Below are 24,658 nucleotides of genomic sequence, written 5' to 3'. Positions count from 1 at the left end.
GTATACCAGTATCTGTTCAAAGCGGATCAGGGACACAACTTCATCACCTGGTGCTTAACAAAAATCTTATCCTGCTGACATCAAGCTGGTTCCAAATCCTCTCTAGGAGTTAACAGCTCCAGCTGCTAGCAGGGCAGGGAGCAGAGACATAGCTGTTTCATGCAGAAAAGGTGCATGGGACAAAATCGAAGGCACCATTTGTTTTTTTTATATTCCCAACTTTTCACATTTGATTATGAAGCCAGTTTAAATCACTGTGCCCTCACTAGCTGGGATGGACTTCACGCTGATCCCTGTCAGAAGGGCACGAGTTATTTTAGCTACACTTTCCTAACATGAGGGCTGAGGCTCTGGGAATCTGGCCTCGGCTGAGATATTCATGTACCAAGGAGGGAAAGGGAAGCGCGCATTGTGGAATTTAAATGGGAGGTAGAAGACGAGTAAACAAACAAGGAGCTGATCTGATTATGCAGTCGAATTTATCATGGACAATAAAGGAATTGCCTTTAAATGTAAGGGTTTGGATAAATGAATACTCCTAGCCAGTGAATAAAATGTATTCAATTAACTAAAAACCTTGTGCACTTCTGAACTGAAGTGGAATCGACTGTAATTGATTTATTTGAAACCAGAGGTTAAGGACTGAATTAGCTAAGTACAACTGGGTATTTCAAGCCACTGACTTCTCAAATGTCAAATCTCTTCTATTTTAAATATTATTTCAGCTGCGGGGCATTGCTGTCCTGATGGCTGTTCCACCAGTTAAATCTCAAATTATATTAATATTTGATTTTTGGAGGGTGGGGTAAAATACGGTACAAAGAGGAGGGCTGTCCTTGTTCACGGTGAAAGAGCACCAAGCTATATTTTGGTTCGCATGTAGGAATTAGCTCAGCATGGCAGCAACGCTCTAACATTCAGCCACCACTCACCCCCGCTTCAACTGATCTGGGGCGGGGGGGAAAATAACAGCAGATTTTTGTTTAGTGTATAAACGCATGACCTAGAATTTCACTGCTGCACCTTGATCACAACATTAAAATGCATCCAAAGAATGCTGAAGTAATTAGCACGTTTTAGTAACTGCACACCGGTCACAGCAGAAGAGGCTGAACCGAACCTAGTCTGATTTCCATTATCGCCTGTAAAATCCTTCCTTAGATATAATAGTAATAAAGAAATCTATGCAAGGTCATTTCATTTCTGTTTTTTGGTGGTTTGTTAATCCAGCAGCAGAATACCTAATATGTGCTCTCCTACCATGAAGTAGCTAATTATATGTTTAAAACATTATTTATTGTGACCTTATAATGTTCTAGCATAAGACTGCTTTATACATTGACCAGTATAAAACGATTATATTGGGTACAGGTTTCAAAAAGTAACAAGCATCTGTAAATCCAGATATGAATGAATGGTATTTAATAAGATTGTTTTCGTTTAAAAATGAGTATTTATGTGTTGCTGTAGAAAGAGCAGCAATGTATTGCTGTTTATGAATGCTATTGTGCCTGAGGTTAGGATCCCACACACAATCTGAGATGCAGCCAAGAAAAACAGCCCTGATAGACAATGCTTCACTTCACCTGCTACAGTACTGTGCATTTCATTTATGTCAAGAATATGTACAGTTAGGGTTCATTCACCTCATTATTTTGTTACATCTACTTTACGGTTAACCAGTCTCTCTTGGAAATAATAAATATCTGTTTTTAAAACAATTGCAGCTTTGCATTCAAAAGATCCACTTTCAATTTACAGAAAAAAAATATTCACCATTTTTATAAACTAGCTGGCTCACGAAAATAGAATTTAGACTCCACCAACTCTCTTTCTGCTTGGCAAGATTGATTTTACACTGCCTTCCATAAGTAGATTACCAAAGCAAAATGAAACATCTTGGGCTTTATCTAATGCTTTGCTTCACCAGCTCTACCAAACGTCAAAATATATGAGTAAATGTTAATTCTCTGTGCAGCTTTATTGTAAACACCTCCCTCCTAACCTCCTCAATTTCTGCCTGAGTGAAAAGGAGAAAAAAGAGATAGAGAGAGAGAGAGAGAGTGTCAGGGAGGGAAGGAAAGAAAAAAATCAGCCTCCACTACTAGAATACCGTCAACACTTAAAGGAGACCCTCTCTTTAAAATGCCTTTACATCCTAAACTCCATTACGTCTCCCTTCCTACGATATAACATAATCCAGCCTGATCCTGACTTTACCTACCCCCCAGGCCAAAGAAAATAGATTCAAAATCTGAATTCTCACACGTTTTTTAGACCATCTTCAAGACATACACTCCATTTTTTTAAAGTGAACTTCCCTGTTTTGCAACTGGTTTCCACAAGAAGAAACTCAAGATAAAAATTTCAGTCCCTCACAAACTGACACAGCCATCTCAAAATGTCAGTCTGTGCATTCCACTAAAACACGAACCATCAATCAGAAATAATCTGTCTCCTGCAAGATTTCGCTAAAGTTCACAACCGTGAGATGATTTTGTTGGCATCAACTGTGGAGCTTTTCTTTTTTCTTGAGGGGGAGGGAGCACCCAGCTCTGATTTATCAGTATAATTTTTTTTTCTTAGCAATAATTTTCACTATTTTCTCAGTAATGATTCTTTTTAAAATGTCCTTCTTGAGATGTGTTTTTTAATCTCTGCTCTCCGTTAGGACAACTACATGTACAAAATTTTATAGGCTTATAATTCTGTATGCTATATATAAATATAAATAAAAACCTAGAGGTCAACATAAATAAAATAAAACTTTTATTTTTTTAAATAAAATTATGTTTTGGTTAAAGAAAAGATAGTGTGTCATTTTTGTTAGTAGTACAGACAATTTTTTATCCAAAAGAATACATTGTGCTTTATTGTGTCATTTGTCTGAATACAGACTCAGTGGAATATCTAAATGATACCCTGCTCTGAACTCCAAGTTGAAAGTAAGTTTTTATTATACTTGAGGGAAACAATGGGTTCAGCTGCTTATTGCAAGGAGCAATTGTCAAGGGAGAGTTAAACTCAATTACTGTAACCATACTGAATAAAAAATACTGCCAAGAACAAAAATACGCCTGGGTAAAGACAGCTACTGAATAAAAAAATCGACATAAAGCGTATCAAATATTTATTTATCTGGGCAACAAAGGACTATGATACATTGATAGGCATGGAAACTACTGCCGGCACAACTCAATACAACACAACTATAACTGCTTCCAATATGGCCAGTGGAAATACAGGATACCAGGTGGTCCCGAATGTTTGAAGTTCTTTGGGAAAAAAAAGAAAAAAAAAAAAGAGAAAAATAAAAACAAAAGAAAGGGAGAAAAAAAAAGAGGGGGAAAAAAAGGAAAGTAAAGCTAAATCTTGTTTTAAAAGACAATATTAATTTATTGCTCTGTTGGTGCTTTCGGGAGAAGGACAGTGGATGAAAATAACTTTTTTTCATTTTCCACAACACATAAGGGTTGTAAAACCACTAACATGTTTAAAAACCTTGCCAGGGTCCAACATCACTTTATTTTATCTTCAATGAGAAACTAAATGTCATACTAATTATATATAAAAATTAATGGTTTTTTATTTGTTCAGCTGCTTCATTGTCGCTTTTAGCATGCTACAATAGGGCTAAAAATGATGAATCCCAGAGAAAAACCCCCAAAAAACCTCTGATATCTAAATAAGTACCATGAACCACATGATGAACTAATAGGGGAAGATTTAAAACCCACTAAACAAGAGGTAAACGAGATCACCAGATAAATAAAAAAAGGCTTAAAACAGACTCACCATATTTACAATTCCCATTAAATTACACATAAATAAATATATACATACATGAACACTGATTCCCTTATATAATAACCGTGAATCGTGTTGCAATAGAAAGTTCAAGTTGGTCGCTTTACCTTGGACAGGAAAAAGTTCTACAACTGAAGATATGACATGGAACCGCTTGTGTTTTGTGTTCAAGTTTATTCACAATACTGATAAAATGTCATCAGTCCTCTTTGCCTTTTGTCTGTCTGCTGTTGCTGTTGTACTTTGTCACTTTTTTTTCATTTTTAGTATGGCTACAATCTTAACTGAAGTTTATGTAAGGGAAGGTGGTGATTCAGTCCGGAGAAGTTCATAGAATTTTTAAGTATTATTTATTTCTTTTTGTTTGGTTTTTTTTTATTATTTTTAATATATTTTTAGAAAAAAAGTCCTTTTCTTTTTTGTTTTATTTTTTTGTTGTTTTTTTTTTCTCCTTTTGTTTTATTTAAAAAAAAGTTCACAAACTCAAGACAGAACTTTTTTTCTTTGCTGGCTCCGTCCCCCTGTTCTGTTCTCTTAGGCTCCAAACTGGGGTAAAACGATGGTGGCAGTGGGAAGAGGGGGGAATTTAAGCAGGAGGCAAATGGAAATGTGGATGCTGGGAAGGGGCATGAAGAGAGAGGGCAGAGCAGTCCTGCAGAGTCAGAGAACAGGACTGGCAGAAGGACGCTCATTCTGTTGCTGTAGCCTGGGGTGCTGGGTGCTGGGGAGAGGGAGGAGGGAGATGAATGGATCGATGGCCTATGAGGGGGAAGGGAGAGGAGCGTGTGGGGGGGAATCCTCACTTTCGGTGCTTCTCCTCTTTGTCGCCGCTTTTGGTGCTGTTGTCTGTGTGGCTGTTGGGGTTGTTGCTGAGGTACATTTTGTCCATGGCCTTGAGTGCCTCGGTGAGATAGTTCTGCAGGGCGGTGACGGCAGCACACACCGCCGGGCTCCCAAAGCCGTGCGAGATGAGGTTGAAGTGGGTCAGGCAGCTCTGGATGCCCGGCTCCAAAATGGGGTTGGGCCGCGAGTTCCCCAGGGGAGATCGGTCCTGAGCCAGCAGGTCGGTGAACTCTTTACAGATCTGTCTGTAGTACAAATGGAGCAGAGAGACAGAGGGAGGGAGGGAGGGAGGGAAGGGAAGAGAGAGGGAGAGAAATGAACCATCACTGGCGGCAGCAAAGCCCATACATTCTCCCTGCTAGATTGCAGAAACCCCTGGGTCAAGGAGCTCCTGCTTCTGAGCACACACACTCTCCTTTCTCCCTCTCCTCTCTATGCATCCTTCCCCAATTCTCACACTTCCCCTGCATGCACAAACCTCTTCCCCTCACCTTGCATGCACGCACAACAGCACACCACACCACACATCACACCCCAGCCCCATCCAACACACTGGCAGGCAACAGGAACATGGAGACACATGCCTCTTGCCCCACTGCTCTCTGTATCCCAGCCCCCAACACTCTTCACAAACACTCATCCCTGACCAGCTGGGGCTTGGAGCACAGACACAGTTTAAAGTTCCTGAGCAGACTTAATAGACAGGCCATGATATCCAAAGGTAAGCTAAGGGATTTATCCATATCTTAGAAGATTCCTTTTTTGGGGGGAGCCAGAGAGAGATATGGGCCTCTTCCTTCACAAGGCAAAACACACACCTGTGTGTCAGGAAGAATGAGTGAGGGCAGAGCAAGCAACTGAGGATTTAAATTAGGGTATTCTGAAACATTTAAATATGTAAATCTCTATCTCCAAATCTAAAGGGACCTTTCCACAGAGGGGAAGGCTGACGCTAACCAGTGCCTGGAAATTTCCTTCCAGGGAGGTGAGAAGGGAGGATACGAGGGCATGGTGCAGAAGATAGGTTATATCACCCACTCACTGCAGAAATGGTTGGAGAAATAACACACCTTACAGCAAGAGAGCTCAGAGGCGTGTTGAAACAGTTTGTATTCTAAAACCCACGTTAATGTCTTCCAGCCATAAAGCAGCTCCCATCTCCTGCTTGTGTCCTCTGGCACTGTGCCCTTTGGTGACACCTCCGTTAGTAATTAAGGGCTACTAAACAACCCTTTTAATTTCCAGCAAACATACCAAAACAATAATTTTCTTTTCACACACCACCTGGAAGTCTAGGCAGCCCCACCAATGATAAACTCTGTTAGCATTTTAACTGCATACAGATTGTCATTTAAAATATATTTTTAATATCCTGTATTAGCTAAGTAACAGAGCTGCTTAGGCAGGAAGAACCATTCCCGATTTTAATGAACTGAAATCGGTTTAATGTGCCAGTTTTATTTTACTGTCAATGGGAAGACTTCCCCTTCTACTTAAATTGATAAGCTAAGTGAATAGGCCCAGAAGATGTTTTGCTTTGAAGAATTACTGCTTTTTCTGTAACTAAACATCCACTCTCAATTTGCACAACTCGCACTCAAGGTAATCTGCGCAAACAGAGGAGGAAACCAAGCTGGTCTGTAGAGCTCTCCTACACCAGGAGGGCCAATATACACCCTTCACAACCTACAAAGACATCAGCCACTGGTTATGCAGCAAACAAATATCTTCACAAATGAAAGCCCCAAACTCGAGTTTGTCCCCCTCCCTTACTTCTAAGCAACATGCCGGAAAGTTAAATGTCTTACTTTGTAGCTAGAAGCATGTTTTTTCTTGTGACTTGCTCGTTTGGATCGGAATGTTGTCGGTTGAGAAATTCAGCTACTGCTTTGGCAGGAAATTCTGTCTCACAAACGTACCCAAAATCTCTAGCTAGATGTACTGCTTCTCCTGAATAGGGAGGCACGGGTGGGGATGGAAAGAAACACAGCTCATCAGTACACATCAAACAGAGGCAAAAATCAATTTCAAAAAAACACAAAAAAACCCCACTACATTCTACTTGAGGTTTCCTTCTCATAAGCTTCGACATTTTCTCTTTGAAAAAGTTAGGGCAAGAAATGTTAATTACATCTTATCTTGCAGTTTTCGTTGCTTCAGTTGAAGGTAATGCAAATGCGTATTTTCATAACAGCTGTTACGAGTAAAATCTCACATAAGAATTTTTAAAAGTTCACATTGACTAAGAGATACTTTTAGACAGACAGGCTCCATCCACCTAGAATGTGTGCTTTGATTTACATCTCCATACCTATAGAGAGCCATTTATGTACATTTTATTCACAGCTATTTACTCTGAAAATGTGTTTGCCTCAGCCACATTTCTATATTCTTTTGCAATGCATCAATGATTAATATTGATCATAATTACTCCTAGAGCTCTTCTAAATAAAATGCATTAAACAGCTAAGTGTTTAAAATTTAACTTGATCGCATATAATTATATGTTCACCCCCAAACGATTAACCATGAGAATTTTAGGGTCATTCCACCGAGTCTGTCTGTTTTGTTGATTTTCAAATCTTTGGTTTTAATTTCCTGAACCAGTTGGTTTTTACTGCAGGGCTTCCTGCCATTAGCTCTAGCTCCGGAAGAACGCATGCGCCAATTAGAGCTTCAAAGCCTCAGTCCAGTGAGCTTGTTTCCATAAAATGGAGCGGATCATAAACAATAACAGTACTCTAGAAACTGCCTCATCGCTATGGGACTCGAAGCCTCAGCAATGTTTATACTATCATCTCCCCAAAATTAGCCACCATCACTAAGTTATCTGAAGATCAAGCCTCTGGTATTGTGTTTTTTAAAAATCATTCTTTTCAAAGCCATTGTAAGTGAAAGCCAAACAGAACAATGGATTACCATAAAGCCTTCTCCATATTCATTAACATCACAAATAATGTTAAGCATCTACCAAATCTAGACTTTTTTTACAAGTTCTCCCCTCGTGATTTTTTTCCCACAGCATGTCAATGCAATTGCAAAGCCTTTTCAGAAACATGAAGACGCGGTAATTTTCACGCAGTATAAATATAGTTTGTTCACTAATCCTGATGTTTAAAAAAATGACGCCTGGCATCATCGCACAGCGCTTCTTTCCCCATCTCTTTGAACTCTTGCAGAACGCGAAGCGACAACAAAACAAATTCCTGCCTGCACAACCAAACTTAAGCTGAACCTGGATAGCTCAGGCTGAGTTTAAAAGCACTTTACAAACTGAACCAGTCTAAAATGCAGCCAAACTCATAAGTAAGGGGAAAGGAGAGGGGTCTATCTGCAGGCCTCAGACATACTTTGCGTTAGCCAGTGTGACACAGCCACTGCTTCAAAACTAAACGGCTGCTAACTCTTGAGCTTCCCACCTCCCCGTACAGACAGCATAGCACATCCCAAGGCATTAAAGCAAGTTGCACCTTTTCCAGCCAAAGCAGAGGAGAATGATATAGCCAAGGGAACATGTGTTCTGAAAATGAGAACCAAAAGGGAGTGGGGGCTGGCAGTGGTGCAACTTTGAGGCTTTCAGGACACCGTTAATTCATGGCTGAGGTCAAGGATTCCCAAATTAATTCAGGAAGTAATGGTCACGCATTTCTCAAATGCAGATGTCAGAAAAGTTAAATGATTTACTGTTATGTGACTGCAGGCTGGGAGGGAGAACAAACTTAAAGTAGCTGCAGCTTCTGACATTTAAAATTGCTTGGTTATCCACCTGTGGCAGAAGAACAGCAGTGAAGTATTAGAGGCTCTGCTGCCCCTAACTTTCAACTCGATACTCATGGGTCTCTTATGGGGCTCATAAGCCCACAATCCCCCTTCACAGGGATCCTTCCCATGCTGCTCCCAATGAGATCTGCTTATTCCACAGAGGGATTACTCATTTGAATGAGCAAGCAAGATGGGGCCCTGAAAACATCTAGCTCGGAAACTTAAAAGCAAATAAATAATAGAACTCAGCTTTGCTGAGTCTGCAGGACTCGCACAAACCCGTTTCAGGTTATACCAAAAAGCAAAGGCACACAATTAACCTGATCTTTTTTTAAGACACAGAAAATAACGCCCTTCCAAATGCCAATGAGCAGCACCAACTCTGGGAAAGGAGAAAGAAAACCCAAAGGACCCAACAGCGAGTCTTCTCCCATTTGGCAAAAGCAACAGGCACATTTTCCAAACAAGCCCTCCCAGCTCTTTGAGTCACTTACCCTCCACGAGCGATGTGAGCAAGGTAACGTTAGCAGCTTTACGCCTCCCGGCTGGCAGGTTTAGTCCTATTTTGTCCAGTTTCTCCCTCAGAGATCTCCCTCCGTTTTTAGACTTTGCCCTGCTCCACACAGAAAGGCATTGAGAAATGGGGCTTGGGGCAACACCTGCTCCTACTTTGGCTCCCGCCCACACATGCCCCCAACACATCCTTTTCCAAGGAAGGGAATAAAAGGCTTAGGCACAAGGGATGGGACACATGGCTGTGAGAGGTTCAAGACCAACTGTTGCTGAAAGCTGAATCCCACATATAGGGATGGTGCTTTGGATCACACCTCGAGAACAGCGGCCCTCGCTAAGGTCTAGATCAGCCCCAGAGCTGATGCGGAGCTCTGAGGTGTCTCCCTGAGCTCCCAAGATGCCATGGACACGGGGGCAGCTTCTCTCCAGGCGTGAAGGGAAGGGGCCGATTTGCAGGGCCAGCAGCCCCAGAGCATCACTGCCCTCACACCAAACTCTACACGGCCCATCTGTGGCGTCGCAGCAGAGCTGGGCTAAGCGGGGCTACGGAGATGGGAGCTGCCTTAATTAATCCTGGATGCTATTCCCTGCCCAGGCACTGCCTAATTGCCTGGGTGAGGCCACCACGGGGTGGGAGCCCATGGCAGGGTGCCCGCCACTAAGCCGGTCCTGGGGGGCTGTGTGTGTGCTCGTGGGGGGGTGTTCATGGCCACGAGAGGGACAGGGACACGCAGGGTCCCCCCCGGCGGGGCTCCGGGGGCCGCGCAAGGCCGCCCGTTGCCATGGCGACAGCGCCCGGGCCCCCTCCCGCCGCCCGGCCGCGCTGCCCGGCCAGCCGCGCGCGCCCCGCCCCCTAGCGGCGGCCGCCGCACTCCCCCCGCGCCGCCGCCCCGCGTGGGCGCCCGTCCTCCTCCTTCCCTGCCTCCATCCATCCCTCCCTCCCTGCCTGCCTGCCTCCCGCACGGCACGGCCCGGCATCCCGCCTCCCGCGTCCCCCCGCCCCTCACCTCCGGAGCACTCCGCCCAGCAGGGAGGCGTTGAGGCACTCGGGCGGCGACAGGCGTCTCTGCACTTCCGCCACCGTGACCTTGTACTTGGAGGTGGAGCTGAGCAGCGAGAGGCGGCCCGGCACCGAGCAGAAGACCTCGTTGGGGTTCACCACCCCGCCGAAGAGCGCGTCCTTGTTGATGGGGATGGAGGAGACGGCGTTGTTGTTAGACTTGGAGAGGGACACGGGGCCTGCAGGGAGGGAGGAGCAGGGAGGTGAGGGTGAGGAGCGGGCGGGGAGCCGGGGAGGGAGGGGGAAGCACCCGAGCCGCTCTCTGCGGCCAGCCCCGGCTCCGCACCGCCTGCGGGGCAGCGGGGACGCAGCGGGGGCACCCCTCCCCTTCCTCGTCGGGAGGCGCAGGGAGAGAGCCGGACATCCCTCGACCCGCAGCGGGGAAATTGAAAAGACCCCGCAGCGGCCCCCGCAGCCCGTGTCGGGCGCCGAGGCCGCCGGGTGCCGCACGGCGGTACCGCCGCGCCGGGCGGGCAGTGCCCGGGCAGCGGCGCGGCCGGCAGGATGTGGGACAAGCCCGGGGCCCCGCCAGCGCACTAATTTAGACGTAGAAAACCCGTAACGCGGCGGAGGACCGGCAGCCCAAAATATAGCTTGGTCCCTGCCCGGCGGCGGCCGGCGGGGAGGTGCCGGGCCGTGCCGCCGTTCGGTGCCTCGGGTCCCGGCCGCCTTCCCCTTCTCCTCTGCCTCAGCCCGCTCCGCTCGGCGGGCACAGTCCAACCAAGCGGGGGGCTCTCTCCGTTTTGGATAGATCACTTGTGACATTAATAGCTCTGGGAAGGCTAATAGATACAACAGGAGTTAAACGAACTCTTGAGATTACTAATAAAAGAGCCAATTATCATGTCGACTTGGAAAGAGCATCTCTTAAGATTTATCCCTTGCACATCTAATTTGACGTGACAAAGGCTTTACAGGCGGGGGGTGGGGGGGGTATGAAACTTCAGGTTCGCTGGCTGTACAGCAATTAGGGTTAGAGAGGAGAGTGCCTCTACTCAGCACCTCTCTCCTGTGGTGGCCTGGGTGCCCAAATTCCAGGTGGCCACGCAGCCGTAGCACCCCTCAGAGCAGGCAGGAGCTAGCTGTGCCTTCCACCCTGCCAGTTTTACTCCAACAGCATTCTCACTACACAGCATCCAAACACAAAACCCATCACTTTCCAACAAGAACCTGCTTTGCAAAATGCCCTGTGCCACCTTTCCCAGTCCTTCCGTTGTCCAAAGAACGACGGGAAATGAAAATCGAGTGAAAATCTGCAATAAATATTTAGCACGATTTGGGTACCAGCTTCCAAGCAATTCAATTCAATTCCAAGTGAAGCAAGCGCACAAAGCCAACGAAAACCAAACCACCCTAACCATAACCACCGACAGACATCAGTTTCCAGAAACTCGCCCCTTGTTCTCCATCAGTCCACCTCATCACCGGCGGGATTTAAATCAGAAAACCCGAAGGAGGGGGAACAACGATTTCACATTCACAGCTCCAGTTTACCAACAACGATTCAAGCCCTCCGCTCAGCCATAGTTTGCATGGGGCAAACCATGAAACCCAATTGTTCGCTAATGCACTAAAAGACCGGCTCGGATTTTCTAGATCATCTGCTAACATTTTTCCTCGTTAACGACAATAATAATTAAAATACCCGGCAAACGTGGCCATTTAAGAGGGCGGATTTCAACCCACATCGCCCGTTTTTCTTTGCTTCCAACCTTTCTCGGCCAACAGTACATGCCAGAGGAAGGAGCCCGGGGCCGGGGGGCTGGAGGGGAGAGGGGGGAGGCCGGGTGAGTCCTCCCAGCGAGCAGTCCCCAGCCTGTGACGACATGTTTGGTATGCGCAAGGAAACAGCTTACCTTTCTTAATTACAGTTTGATCTGGGATGTTAATACCGGGGTCTTCTACGTGCTGCAACAAAAGGAACAGGGAGGGATGTCAGTGCACAACCACAACAAAAGGCAGGGAGGGCCGAGGTGGGATGGGGTGAAGGAGAAGTTTTGTGCTCCCCCCCATTCCTGGGCATGGTGAGGGGAGGGAAACAACAGATCCTGCACGGAAAGGGGTGGAGGGGGTGAGAAGGGAGGAAGGAGATTTGGGGGAGGTTTCCCTTATCGAGAGGAATCCTACATGCCTCCCAGCTCGTCCCCCGATCCCCAAGAAAAATATAATAAATCACTCACACCCCCGGGGCCCGAGCGGCCTTAAGCTTCTGAGGGCTCCCTTCTCCCGTCCCTTCCCTCCTCCCCGGGAAGCAGCCCCGGCCCGGCCCAACCCTTCCCCGCCGCTCCCTCTCCCGCGCCCGCGGGAGGGAAAGCACAAAGGAGCGCGGAGCGGCGCGGGGCCGGGGGGGCCCACGCACCCCGCGCGGCCCCGGGCTCCCCACTATTGTCCCCTCGCAGGTTCCGCGGCCGCGGCTACAGCTGGGGTTCGCGCGGCGGAGTCACGACGTGATTAGAAAGTCAAATGAAATCATGTTTTCTAATTCCAAAAACTGACAGGCAATATAATGTCTGGCTGTGTTTACAAATTAACACCAGTGCTGCTGAGATAGAAGATTTCGCAATCGTTACAAAACCCAGGCATTACCATTTAAAAAACTATTACTTCCTTCTCTAGTCTTTGTCCAACAATAATACTGATTCTAACATTTTCCATTCTGTCTTGGATTTATGCTCCTGTTAATTGTGCCTGATCTCAATGATTCCGGGTGGATGGTACTAAGTTGCTTTATTACAGGTTTTATTATACTCAATGCTCTCATTTGTAACTTGCCTAAAGTGCTTCTGGATTTAAGTATAATTAAATTGAGAAATGTTCAGAAATGACTACTGCTGCAGTTCTTGTGTTTTAACTATATGGGGAAATATGATCCCTTTATGCATGCACCCTAAACCCATAAAGTAAATGTAGTGTGGCATAATACTTTTATTTGTGTTATTTCTACACATATTCCGTACAGGGAGGACTGTTAAGTTTAAAATCCCACAGAGATATTTATGATTAAATAATTTTCACCGTCTACTTGACTTTCTTAAATATTAGCAGTCGTTTTTATTAAAGGTTAACTGTTGCAGCCACGGAAAAATTCCAAAATTATCCTCCCAACTCAGATTTCTGTAACAGATTTTTTTTTTTTTAACCAGATAAAATACACCTAAAAGATACACCCTCTTATTTTATACTCTCCTTCATGAAGCCAGCTGATTCAGCCTTACAGAGAAAAAAAATGGCTAGATTGGCTCAAGGATTTAAACCAGATGGCATTTGGTTTTCACGAAGTATAGCAATGCTATTAATTCATAGATCTGAAGAGGAGGCTTCCTGAATCAGCCCACTGCCATGGAGCACAACTGACGAGAGGGAGAATTCAAGAGAACATTTTAGGTCATGTTTTCCTACAGCAATCAGGGGATTGCAGTCAACAAATTAGTTTATTCATACGATTGCCTCCGTGTTATTTTATATCAAGTTTAAAGAGTCGACCTGCTTTTAACAGATCCAAATTGCTTACTAAATCCTCCACTTTGGAAAACGTATGCGTTTATTGCAAAACTGCTAAACACAACCAGCAATTTTCTGTGGCTAATTTAGCCAGATGAGGGCTGTAATAAATTCACTATTTTCTCTGAGTATAATTTACAAAAGATTTCAAAATGACCCCCAAAAATAGGTAAGTTCATCTGAACATTATCCTTGCAACACGAAACTGTACTCATTAAACTGTCAGCAAATATATTGTTGTAATATTTGATGCTGTAATTTGGGATGGCATTTCGGCAAAAATCACATCCAGATACCACAGCTCCCTCCTCCTCTTTCCTCCTGCAAGTCGAGCAGCTTCAGTCCCTCAGCATGAGCTCTGTGGGCTTTAATAAATTTATTGCCATGTTCTAATTCCATTTTCAGGGAGAAACCCAGAAAGATGAACTTTGATCACGACCTATCATGTTGCATAAGGCCACTTTCCTAACTGAACAATAGCCCTGGCTTGCTTTGTAAGTAGCCTGTGCACTAATGCCATGCTTAATTAGAAATCATTTTTAAAGTCTGCACTCATCGATAATAGAATTAGGTCCCCCAAATAATGCATCCTCCAATAGGCTCCCAACATTTGATTTAATATAGGGTGTAGCAGGTCTGACTCAAATTCGATAACCTATAGGTAATGATTTATGAGGTCATCCCTTTGCACCGCTACTAAAAGAAGGCGGCAGCATTTTAGTATCCCTCTTCCCTGATTTGTCAATTAATTCCTTTAGAGAAGAGGATCTGCCCATACTCTCTTATAACTTTGGATGTGGTCATTCCATATGCCAATCCTGTAATCATGGGAAACCAATTTTTCCTTCTTAGGCCACTTTCACCCCCTTCTCCCACACCCCCCATTTACATTTGTGAGATCTCGTTAAATGTCCTCACAGGCATTTCAGACTCGTGTCTTTCCCAAGGCAGTAAGAAATCCCCAAATGCACGGCCCTGTGGTGAAATTATATATTCTTCCAATCGTAACAGCTTATTGTCATTGAGAAGGAAAGATATTGTTAACGATGACAGTAATTTGATTTATTTATATTTTAGTGGGCAAGTTAGCGGGGAGACATCGCTCAGGGACGTGCTGCGAGAACCTTTTGTTCTAGGTGGGGGTTTCACTGTTCCCTGGGGGACGGGGGGCAGTTCTCTTCTTCCCTTCCTCCTTTTTTTTTTTGGGGGGGGGGGGGGGGCGTGGGGTTCCCCTCGCTCCCTCCCTCTCCCCCCGACGGTGAGCTCCCGCGGTAAGAGGGACGAGTGGGCTCCGAGGCGACCCCTTGGCTTACCGGCACGTCCTCGATGGCGTGGGGGATGGAGTGGAGGGGCAGGTCGGCCAGCCCCGAGCCCAGCCCGTGCGGGGCGTGCAGCAGGTCGTCGTGCCGCCGGTAGTCCCTGCGCGGGTCGAGCCCCGAGAGCTGGTGGGGCAAACCCCGGTGCGTGTGGAGCAGCCCCGTCTCCTGGCTCTGCCTCTGTCCCGGCCATCCTGGGTGCTGGGGCTGTGGCTGGGCATGGAGGGGGTTGAGGCTGTACGGGTCGTTCACGTGGGAGTAGGGGTCCTGAGACTGGGGGTAGATGGGCTGGTAAGGGGGGGGGAAGTAAGGGGGCTGGAAGTCGGCGTTGGGGGTGTGGGAGAGCGGTGGGGCGCTGGTGTAGGGAGACTGACCCACGGTCCCCAACTGGGGTAACCGGGCTGTCCCGTTGCTGGTACTGTCGTGGCGCTCCTGAGATGGGGAGCGGGAGCGGGGAGGGGGGGGGAGGGTTGGGGGGTGGAGGGTGCAGAGGAGGGGGAGGAGGGGGAGGGGAAAGGAGAAAAGAAAAACAAAGATAATATCAAACTGATTTTCCTCAAAATCGCCTTGAAAATTTCATCTATAGGGCAATGAGGGGCAAATCATCGGCTCTGAGGCGGAAAAAAAGCAGATCTGGAGATCTCTCTGCCTCTGATTTCCCTTCCCAAATAATTAAGAGGCAGTCTCGCTTTTTATAAAACCAGTAATAACGGCGATAATGATAACAGCAATAATAGCAATAATTACAACAGGACAGCTTATAATAATTAATCAAACATTGCGGCGATACAGCGTGGATTCACAACACATCGTGCCCCGGCATTTCAGGAGCAGGTATTTCCCACAAATAAAAAGAATAATTCACAAGCGAGCATTATTGAAATAATAATTCTGCCACAACCAAAAGTCTTTCCTCTGGCCCTTAACAGAACCGAGATAAATACTATCGCTGACATTACCGATCGCGTCCCAAGAAAACCCTGGAAAATCCAAGCCCACTGCCATTTTGTTCCCAGAAAACGCCGAAATAGGCTCCAAACAAACCCGTAGTTCCCCCTTAGAGTTTTAGAAATGTTTCGGGCAGAAAGCACTGCCGTGGTCCCCCACCTACGGGGAGAGCCGAACCCCGGATGCCCGGCCGAACCCCGGGCTCGCCAGCGTGCGGTTTGGGAGCGGAGCGGGAAGCGGCGGATCGGCCGCCGGGGAAGCGCAGGAATGCGGCAGGCGGCCGGGGGAAGCGCCGCCGCCCCGACGGGCGAGCGGCACCGAAAATGAGCCCGGGCGCTAAGGCACGGCTCTGCCGGCTCTGGAGACCGGGCAGATGAGCCCACATGAACGTCTGGGGCAAGAGGAATGGCCTCCGCGGAGGAGGATTCGAAGGAAAGAACCACGGTCCCGAAACAGAGAAACGAGAAAGCGAAAATACTACGCTTGCAGGTGGCAAGGTTAAGGAATCGAAGCGGTAAGGTCCAAGCAAAGCCTTTTGCCGTTCGCTCGAAGCAGACCAAAGGAAAAAAAAAAAGGGGGGGGGGGGAGGGGGAGGGAAGAAAAGAAAAATAAAGAGAGAAGGGGCAAAACGTAAACCACCGAATTTATAAAAATGAAGAAAAGGGGAAAAAAGCCCTCTCCGGAAAGCTGGCTGCGAAACCCCCACTGCCACCGCCGACAACAATAGCAACACCCAGCGCGCACCGAACCCCCTCAGAGAGAAACGTGAAGCAACTCACCATAGCCGAAAAACTGTGCACTAACATCTGCGAAGAGTCGGGGGTTACAAGTCAAGGTAGAAAAAATAACAAAAAGGCAGAGGAAAGGGACCTGCGAAGCGCGCAGCCCCCGGCGGAGCCCCGCGGGTGCGGGCGCGGCGCGGGCGCGGAGGGAGCGCGGCCGGAGCCCGGCGCTAGGCGCGGGCGGCAGGACCGGGGCGCCGGGGCTGCTCCTGCACCGCGGGCGCGCCACGATAATCCATCAGAACTTGCACCGATCTCTGCTGCCCTTCATCGGGTGTTCCCAAGGCGAGCTCTCTATCCTGGCGCGGTGTGAGGAGTCAAAGTTGGTTGCTTTTTTTTTGTTTTGGTTTGGTTTGGTTTTTTTTTTGTTGTTGTTGTTTGACGCTTTTTTCCCTTTTTTTTTTTTTTTTTAGAGTGTGTGTGTTTGTTTCTTAATCCTTTTTTTTTCCTCTGACTCTTTCTTTTTCTCCTTTGACTTAGCTGCTGCTTCACTTGAGCTCCTAATAACAGATCTGCTGCCTTCCTGGAGACTCCTAATAGCAGATATTCATGACTATTAATATTACACGAACACTTAATAAGGGAAGAATGGCTGGAAATCGAGCGTGAAGCGAGAAGGCAACTCAAGGCAGAGCCTGTTCTAAATGACGTCCATTGAATGAAGAATCAGTGTATCTAATCAGAGATGGGGGAGAGGGAGAGGGAGAGAGAGACAAAAAGGGAGAGAGAGGGAGCGGGAGAGAGAGAGGGGGCACATGCTGCTGCGTCTGACGAATCACAGGAAAGGGGCAACATTTTAAAAGGTTGCAGGGCATGCAAAAGTGAAAGAGAAAGAGATCCGGAGAGAGGGAGAGGGTGGGAGCCAGAAGGGGGGGGTGCAGAAAGAGGGGGGGGGGCGGGGAGGGAGTGGGAGAGACGGGCAGAAGGAGAGAGGGGAGGGGGCGCGGGAACCCCCCCCCAATCCTTCCTCACCTTCCCTTCCCTTCCTTTCCCTTCCCCCCGGCTGCCGCCTCCCCATAGCCCCAGCTCCGCAGTCCTTCGCGGGCGCACCTCGGGCTGCGGCTCCTGCGCGTAGCCGGCCTCAAAGCCCAGGGAGAAGAGCGGCTGCTCGCTTCCCGCTTGGTTCTTGCTGCCCTCGGCCGCACCGCCGCCGCCTTTGCGCGGGGTGGGCTCCGCGGGACCGCCCGCCGCCGCCGCCCCGTCCATGCCTCGACGGCGCCCCGCCGAGGGGCTCCCCTCGCCGCTGCCCCCGCGGCGGCCGCCCCGCGCCGCCGAGCAGGCTCGCCTCCGTGCCCCACGTCCCGGAAACCGGCTGGGAAAGTTTTTTTGGGTGTCTCCCCCTCTGGGTGTCAGCCCTCCTCCTCCTCCTCCTCTTCCTCCGGTTCGAGCCCAGCGCCGAGACCAGCGGGCGCCCGGGGCGGGGGGGGCTGGGGAGCCCAAGGAGCATCCGCCGGGCTCCCCGCGGCCCCCCTCTCGGAGGATCCGGGAAGAGACGGAGGAAAAAGGCAGGAGGCAGCAAGGCGGGGAGGGAAGGAGGGCGGGAGGGACGCGGGGGGGAGCGGGAGCAGGGAAAAGAGGCAAGGCGAGCGCTTCTCCCGGCCCAGACAAGCCGGGGCTCCGGCGCAACCCGTCGGACTGGCTGTGCAACTCCCAAACAACTCCCTTAAAACAGGCACCGCTCCGCTCGCCGCCGCCGCTGCCCCGCCGCAGCCGCCGCGCCGCCGGCGCCCGGCCCCACGCTCCGCCCGCCCGCCCCGACCCCCCGGCGCTCCGGCCGCCCCGGGCTCTGAGTGCGGCTGGCCGGGCTTTTATGCCCTTCTTCTGGGTTTATCTTCGTTTTACTTCTTTTTTCCTATTTTTTTATCTTTCATTCCTTTTTGTTTCTTTTTTCTTTTTTTTTTTTCTCTTCTTTTCTTTTTAATTTTAGGGCAGGTTCTACCTCCCGCGGGTTACACCCACCCTCTTTTCCATCCTCTCTTAAAAGTGTTCTCGCACACGCTCCCGAGGTAAACACGGAGAGCCAACCCCACACGTACGCACACAATCCGGCCGGGTCGCGGAGCGGCTGCTGGTCCCTCCGTGTTTGGTAGCACCTCGGTGCGAAGTCCCATTAACGCAAGGCAACAAAAGCCATTTGCGATGAAATCCACACGCTCGCACGTGTGCAAACTGGAAGACCGGTCCTGAGGGGAGGGAGGGAGCAGAGGCAAGCTTTCCACCCGAGATGCAGCTGAGGAGCATGTGTATTTTTTTCGCGGGTTCAAAAAAAAAAAAAAATCCAAAACACCAAAAAAAACCCAACTTAGCCAACTAAAAAAAAAAATAATTAAAAAAACATTACACAACCCACAAACCCCAACACCCGACGCCTCATTCATAGAAATCAAGCACCCGCCGACGAGTGGATCTAAAGCTCAGCTCCCGCATCGGGAGACAGCTCCATCCCAAACTCCTCGATCAGAGACTAGATCACCAAATCACTTAGTCGGCGCTGAGCCTGCCAAGTCCTCGGTCCCTTTCTTAAACTACAGCATCACCCAAAACACCGTCAGGGTCGGACGGGAGAGTGCCCCCTTCGACCCAGAGATGCATGTCGGCAAGGCTCCGCCGAGGCTGAGGGGATCTTCCCGCTTGGGTCACGACCAAATAACAGCGTTCACTTGCAAAGTAGAGTCTTTTATTGCGCGGTTTGAACCCACTGCACAGGCAACTTTTTCGAAACGGGTGACAATAGTATTCGTTGGTTTGAGACTAGGCATGGGTCCTGGACATCGCTCTTCTTTTTCCTCTTCTTCTCCTTTTTGTCAGATTATAAGACACTCGCGCCTCTTTGTAAAAACATGGATGCACATACAGGCACAGAGATGCACGCACACAATCTGTGCTGAACGGCTCCAAAACCGAATGAGGTGGATTTTATTTATTTTTTCCCAAGCGGTTAAATTACTATGTCTCAAACCCGTGGGAATGTGGCCCTGAAAATTAGGAGGCTAGGGGAACACTGCTCCCAAAACCCGTGATTTCATTTAGGCAGTTGACCCCTGCAAATATGTGCAGCTCGGTATAATGAACCCGCAGATATATCGAAAAGGCTGCATTTAAGCGTCGGTCCTGAGCCAATTTATTTGGATGCCTCGGGTACCTAGAGTGCAGGAATAATTCTCTTCCCTTTGTCTCTTGGCCCTCTCATTCATTCATCCGTCCATTCATTCAGCCAGCCGCCTATCCATCCATCCATCTATCCATCCATCCATATGGATGAGTGTAGCATCCTACAAGAGCCTTATCTACGGAAGATCTACCTATAGACCAGGCTGCTTCTGGATCCTGTTTGCCTTTCCTCATACACTTCCGACAAAGCCGTGTTTCCACAAGCCCCGAAGTTCCTGGGGAAGGACCCCAGCCCCTCTCCGGCTGCAGGACCGCAAGGAAGCCTGACGACGGAGCAGAAGTTTTCCTAAACGAAATTGAGAGACGGAGGGATGCTGAAGGCTCCCGCTTGTAGCTGCGGGGCCGGGGCTCTGCCCGGGCCCGGGGGAAGCGCTTACCTCACATTCCTCATACTTGATATTATCCGTCAGTTTCCAAAGCATTTTCATGGATTGGCGTGAGAGAGAGGATTTGGTTCTCCCTGCCTTGCCTCTCCCTACGGTGGCGGTGCCGGGCGGCGTGGGGAGCGCGGCTGGCGGAGGCTCGGCAGCGCTCCCGTCCGCGCTCGGAGATCTCCCTCTAATGGTGGAAACTTTTCCCTTTTCCAGCTCTTTACCCACAGTCTAATCGCCTCATTAGCATATCAACAACAGCCCAATTGCTCGCCAGCACAACAACCTGCAGCGATGGACACAGGTAGAAGGGACCCACGAGCAAGGGGGAAAAAAAAAAAAAAATTAATGACAAAAAAAAGCTTTCTTCGACTTGCCGAGCCCCGGCGCGGGGGGGCAGTGGGCCCTGCCTGTGTGCCTGCGGGCCGCTGCTAGCCCCGTGCCTCTGCCTGCCAGCGGGGAGGAAAGCGGCCAGTGAAATCAAAGAGGCTACCGTCCGATCCGCAGAAAGTTTGGGGCTAGCCATGAAGCCACCCCATGGGATTTATCTCTCCCCCTACCCACTTTTTTTCCTTTTTTTTTTTTTTTCCCACAGAGGTTGTAGGAAGCAATGTGAGGAGAAACGAGACTCGTGTCCTGCTCGAACGAGGTTATTGTCTGCGGAGGCTTCTGTTGCCCTCTGGATTTGGTCTTTTTTGGGGATATTTTAAAAGCTTCTTTGCTTCACAAACTACTTTTTTTTTTCTTTTCTTTTTTTTTTTTAATCGGCTCGGTTGGCTATTGGTCTTCAAAAAAAAAAAAAAAAAAACACACCACCCCAAACAAATTCAACATTATCTCCCAAACAGAAGTGGGCGAGCGGTAAATTGACTGTAGCAGGAGCCAAAAAGTCTTTTGCAAGCACTTGAGCAAAAGGACAAAACAATGACCACAATAAAACTTTGGTACTCTCTTAGGTGGAGCGCTTCGTTTGCTTAACAATGTGCCGCTAAGGGAGCTCTCAGGCTGCCCTCCTGGGGGGCTTGCTTCCCCACCCTTCTCCTCTTTTATTTCACCGGGTGCCCAGCCTTGATACATCCACCGCAAGGCTTCGTTTTTCCCGTTTTTCTTCTTCTTTTTTTTTCTTTTTTTTTTTTTTTCCCAGTCACTGGGTGATCCCTCGCTTCACCGAAGGGCAAGGCATTCCCTCTCCGCGGGGCTGGCGTGTCGGGCCTGGCGCAGCTCGCCACGCTAGCCGTGTCCCCAGGCGTCCCCAGGAGCCGGGCATCCCCATGGCTGCCTGTGCACCTGGCTGCCCTGCTGCTCACCGAAACTTCCTTTTGCCGACGGCAAAACCTGCCTTGTCGGCCTGGAAGACCCTCCCGGGGCCACCCTCCCCCCCGCCCTCGAAGCAGGAGGAAAATTTACTGCCTCTAGGAGCAAATGGCCCCTGCACTCCGATGGGGAGCCGCAGTGGGCCCTCGGGGGCCCGGCCCACGTGTCGCCACGCCGGGAAGGGTGGCAAAGCCTCCGGGCTCCCGGGACTGCTCCTTCACACAGACAAACATCCATGTCCCCTAAACGGATTTTTTTTTTTTCTTTCCCCTTCCCCCCTCCTCCACCATACTCCCACCCCCGATGCTCTTTTTCACCAGCGCTTTTGTCTACCACTGGCAGGAGAGTAAATTGTTGTTTTTACTCCCATTGAGGTTCAAATGGAGCTGGCAGATTAAGCCTAGTTAATGCCCCGGGGGGGTGCTGGAGATGAGAAAAAGAGGAGGGAATGGGGCTGACGAAGGGGCCCATCGCCCCTTAGCGCCGTCCTGTCTGAACCGGGGCGGTCGGGAAAGCCTCCCACCCGGGACAGCCTCACAGCTGCGGCTGCTCGGGACTCCCGTGGGCCAAAGGCCTGACCCTTTTTCCTTCTCTCCCCGGGCCGGTGGAGCGCAGGGCTGCGAGGGGAGGGGGCGGCTTTCCCCGAGAGATGCACACGGGGCAGCGGGAGGCGAGTCCGCGCGGCCCGGCCCCTCCGGCCAGGCGGGGCGAGGGGGGCCCCGCAGCGCAGGGAAGAAGCAGCAAGGAAGGCCGGGGTGTGAGGAAAAATCGGGAATAGATTTCAAGGCAGATAACCCGTAAATACGATTGCGCAATAATTGATTTCAGTGAAAGAAAAATCTTCTTTTGATCGCTTTTTCGCACCGGTCTGATAAAAAGATATTAGCCGATGTAAAAATAATTTAAATTACTTTTGTTTACTTATTTTGTTTCCTCACCCTTTTTTTTAAAATTTTTTTAGACGTCTTGCTGCTACCCTAAAGAAATGCAAAAAAAATTAAGGTAGTCTAAGGAAAGACTTTGTCGAGAGATTCTCAAAGTTGGGAGCAGAAAAAGAAACTAGGCTCCCATCTGGAACTGGACTGTCCCGGGGAAAAAATAAATTCTTAAAAAGTCCTTTTCTCTAAGAAAATCCCGTGTGCTTGAACAGCAACACGCATCTTCCCTTTCATTAGTTGCCACACTGCGGTCGTCCGGCCCGAGCTGACGGGCATCAGGGTGCTCCAGGGTTTTTCAAGAGTCTCCCGGTTCGTGAGCCTCCGTAACTCCACACGTGTAGTCTCGCCCGTGGTGCGTGCGGGTCCCCTCGGGTCCGTGGGGCCGGCCAAGGCCCCGGCGGGCCGCGTGTTCCCCGCCTGGCCTCTTTCGCCGATGGGCTCTACTTTTCCCTTCGGCTCATCCCGCGGGAGTACTTTCCACGGGCGCCCCCGGCGCATCTACTACCGGGTGGGACCCGGCAGCGCTATTTTTCCACGGGACAGGCTGGGCTGGGAGCTCCTAGAGAGGTTTCAGCTCCCGCGGCACGTCCCCGATGCGCGCAGGGTCACGGCGGCGGCTGCGGGCCCTGCCCCGCGTGGGGTCCCGCCGCGTCCCGTGGGCAGCCCCGGGGCTCCGCGGCGGGCCGGCCGCCGCTAGCCCCGGGCACAGGGACGCCGGGCGGGCACACGCCGCCCTCGGCCGGCCCACGCTGCCGGGGTCGTGCCACCCGCGGCTGCGGCGGCGGCGGCGGAGCAGCCCTCGCCCCTGTCGACCCCGGTCCGCCGCTCTCTACCTGTTGCAGTCGGGCCTCACGAGTGGCCGCGGGCAGCTCCAGCACCGAGGGCCGCATAACACCCAACCCCAGCGTCAGGCTCGCCCCCAACTCCCTCCGGGCCCGTCAGCTTTCTCGCTCCAGCCCTGCCTCCCGTCCCAAAGTAACAATAAACCCCCCCAGGGCAGAGGGTCACCTTACCTGCCAGTCCCCCATCTTGGCAAGGATAGACATCCTGGCTGCGGGCTCCGAGTCCCCAGGTCCCTGCTGGTCATGGACTGCGAGGGCAAGCCACTCGCCTGGGACGCCTGTGGGTAAATCCTCCCCTTACCTGAGCCGGGACTCTCTCACCTGGCCATAAAGAGCTGGGTGCTCCCTGCCCGCGCCTGCGCGCTGCCTCCGCGCTGCCTGCGCGCTGCCCCCCGCCACCGCGCTCCCACCGCGCCCGCCCGGCCCCGCCGCTCCCGGGGCACCGGCCGCTGTGCCCCCCGGGAGGCTCCCGAGCGTGCCCCGCTCGTCCTGCAGCCGCCGGACCCCCGCCCGCTTCGCCGTGGTGTCGCGTCCCGGCTCTCCCCAGCCGGGTGAGCGCCCCGGTGCTCCCCCAGCCGCGGGCAGGGGGCAGCTCTGTCCGCCCGGGTGCCCGCCCGCGGCCGGGGTGGGGGCGGGCGGGCCCCCCAGGCTTCGCCTTCCCCCCGGGGGCCCGGTGGAAGGTTATCACGGGGGCAGGTTGTCAAGGACTACACGGACGTAGTAGTAGTAGTAATAATAATAATAATAATAATATTAATAAAAATAATAATGACAACAATATCAGTAGCCCAGAAAGGCAAAGCAGCGGGATGGCTGAACTATCCCAGATGGGTGACAGAAGCACTGCAAATTGCCTGGGGAGTTCAGGGAGAAACAAAGACATCCTCCCCAGTGCAGACAGTCTTTCCAGCCCCTGGTGCGAGGGCAAAGAGGGGGTGGGCGGCAGCAGCCGGCGCACCAGGCTGGCCGGGGTCTGTCCCGCCGGGCTGCGCAGGAGCGGCGGACGCTGCGTTCCCCCGGGGGAAGCTGGCCTGCGACAGCCTGTGGCCCTTGCGCCGCTCCATGTCCGTACCCCTTGTCCCCGCCCACGTTTTGTTGGTTTTTTTTTTCCCCTCGGGGATTCAAGTGCCGAAGTGCCCTGGAAGCTGGCCAGTGCGTCGCGCAGCCCTGATTTGACACCCCAAAAAAGAGAGGAAGCACGGACTCTGCCTCATTTCTAGGGGCAGGGCACTGGGGGCGTGGGGAGAAGCGGTGCTCCAGCTACAGGATTTTGGGGAGGGATGCAAACAACTTCCACTTCGCAGTTGCACAGCAAGCCCTTTCACAGTTCAGAGACAGGTGGATGGGGCATCGCGTCCCAGGTATGGGACAGTTTGAGGCTTCCTGAATGTCGGGGTGCATTGTCACCCACCAGTGAGGTGGGTCCTGGGCTGACCCCAGTCTCCAGTAGCAGGAAGGGGATCATACCCCCTCACCCCACCATAAGGGCT

At 50.4% G+C, this 24,658-nt stretch overlaps 1 protein-coding gene and 1 long non-coding RNA gene across 5 annotated transcripts; both read right to left on the bottom strand.

Moving 5' to 3' along the window:
* Positions 1–2,803: 2,803 nt before the first annotated feature.
* TFAP2A (transcription factor AP-2 alpha) lies at positions 2,804–23,453 on the bottom strand. 4 transcript variants are annotated; one of them, XM_038129445.1, is made up of 8 exons: positions 20,081–20,798; positions 15,177–15,234; positions 14,800–15,075; positions 11,842–11,893; positions 9,933–10,164; positions 8,907–9,025; positions 6,459–6,600; positions 2,804–4,895 (listed from the first exon to the last, which is right to left on the bottom strand). In XM_038129445.1, exons 1-8 carry the CDS (start codon positions 20,092–20,094, stop codon positions 4,607–4,609), a joined length of 1,182 nt encoding a protein of 393 aa, XP_037985373.1. In that variant the 5' UTR covers positions 20,095–20,798; the 3' UTR covers positions 2,804–4,606. The 4 variants fall into 4 exon arrangements, with proteins under 4 accessions (XP_037985373.1, XP_037985371.1, XP_037985372.1 ...); XM_038129443.1 differs by lacking the exon at positions 20,081–20,798 and adding an exon at positions 23,340–23,453 and having other exon boundaries at positions 14,800–15,234; XM_038129444.1 differs by lacking the exon at positions 20,081–20,798 and adding an exon at positions 16,530–16,890 and having other exon boundaries at positions 14,800–15,234.
* On the bottom strand, positions 16,901–17,678 carry LOC119698001. The gene is made up of 2 exons (XR_005256021.1): positions 17,583–17,678; positions 16,901–17,065 (listed from the first exon to the last, which is right to left on the bottom strand). It is a non-coding gene; the product is annotated as an uncharacterized LOC119698001 (long non-coding RNA).
* Positions 23,454–24,658: the final 1,205 nt, after the last annotated feature.

The sequence above is a fragment of the Motacilla alba genome, chromosome 2 (assembly GCF_015832195.1).
Source record: "Motacilla alba alba isolate MOTALB_02 chromosome 2, Motacilla_alba_V1.0_pri, whole genome shotgun sequence".
In the NCBI taxonomy this organism is placed as follows: domain Eukaryota; kingdom Metazoa; phylum Chordata; class Aves; order Passeriformes; family Motacillidae; genus Motacilla; species Motacilla alba.
Note: the sequence above shows the minus strand (reverse complement) of the source record. Positions and strands in the feature narration are given on the sequence as shown.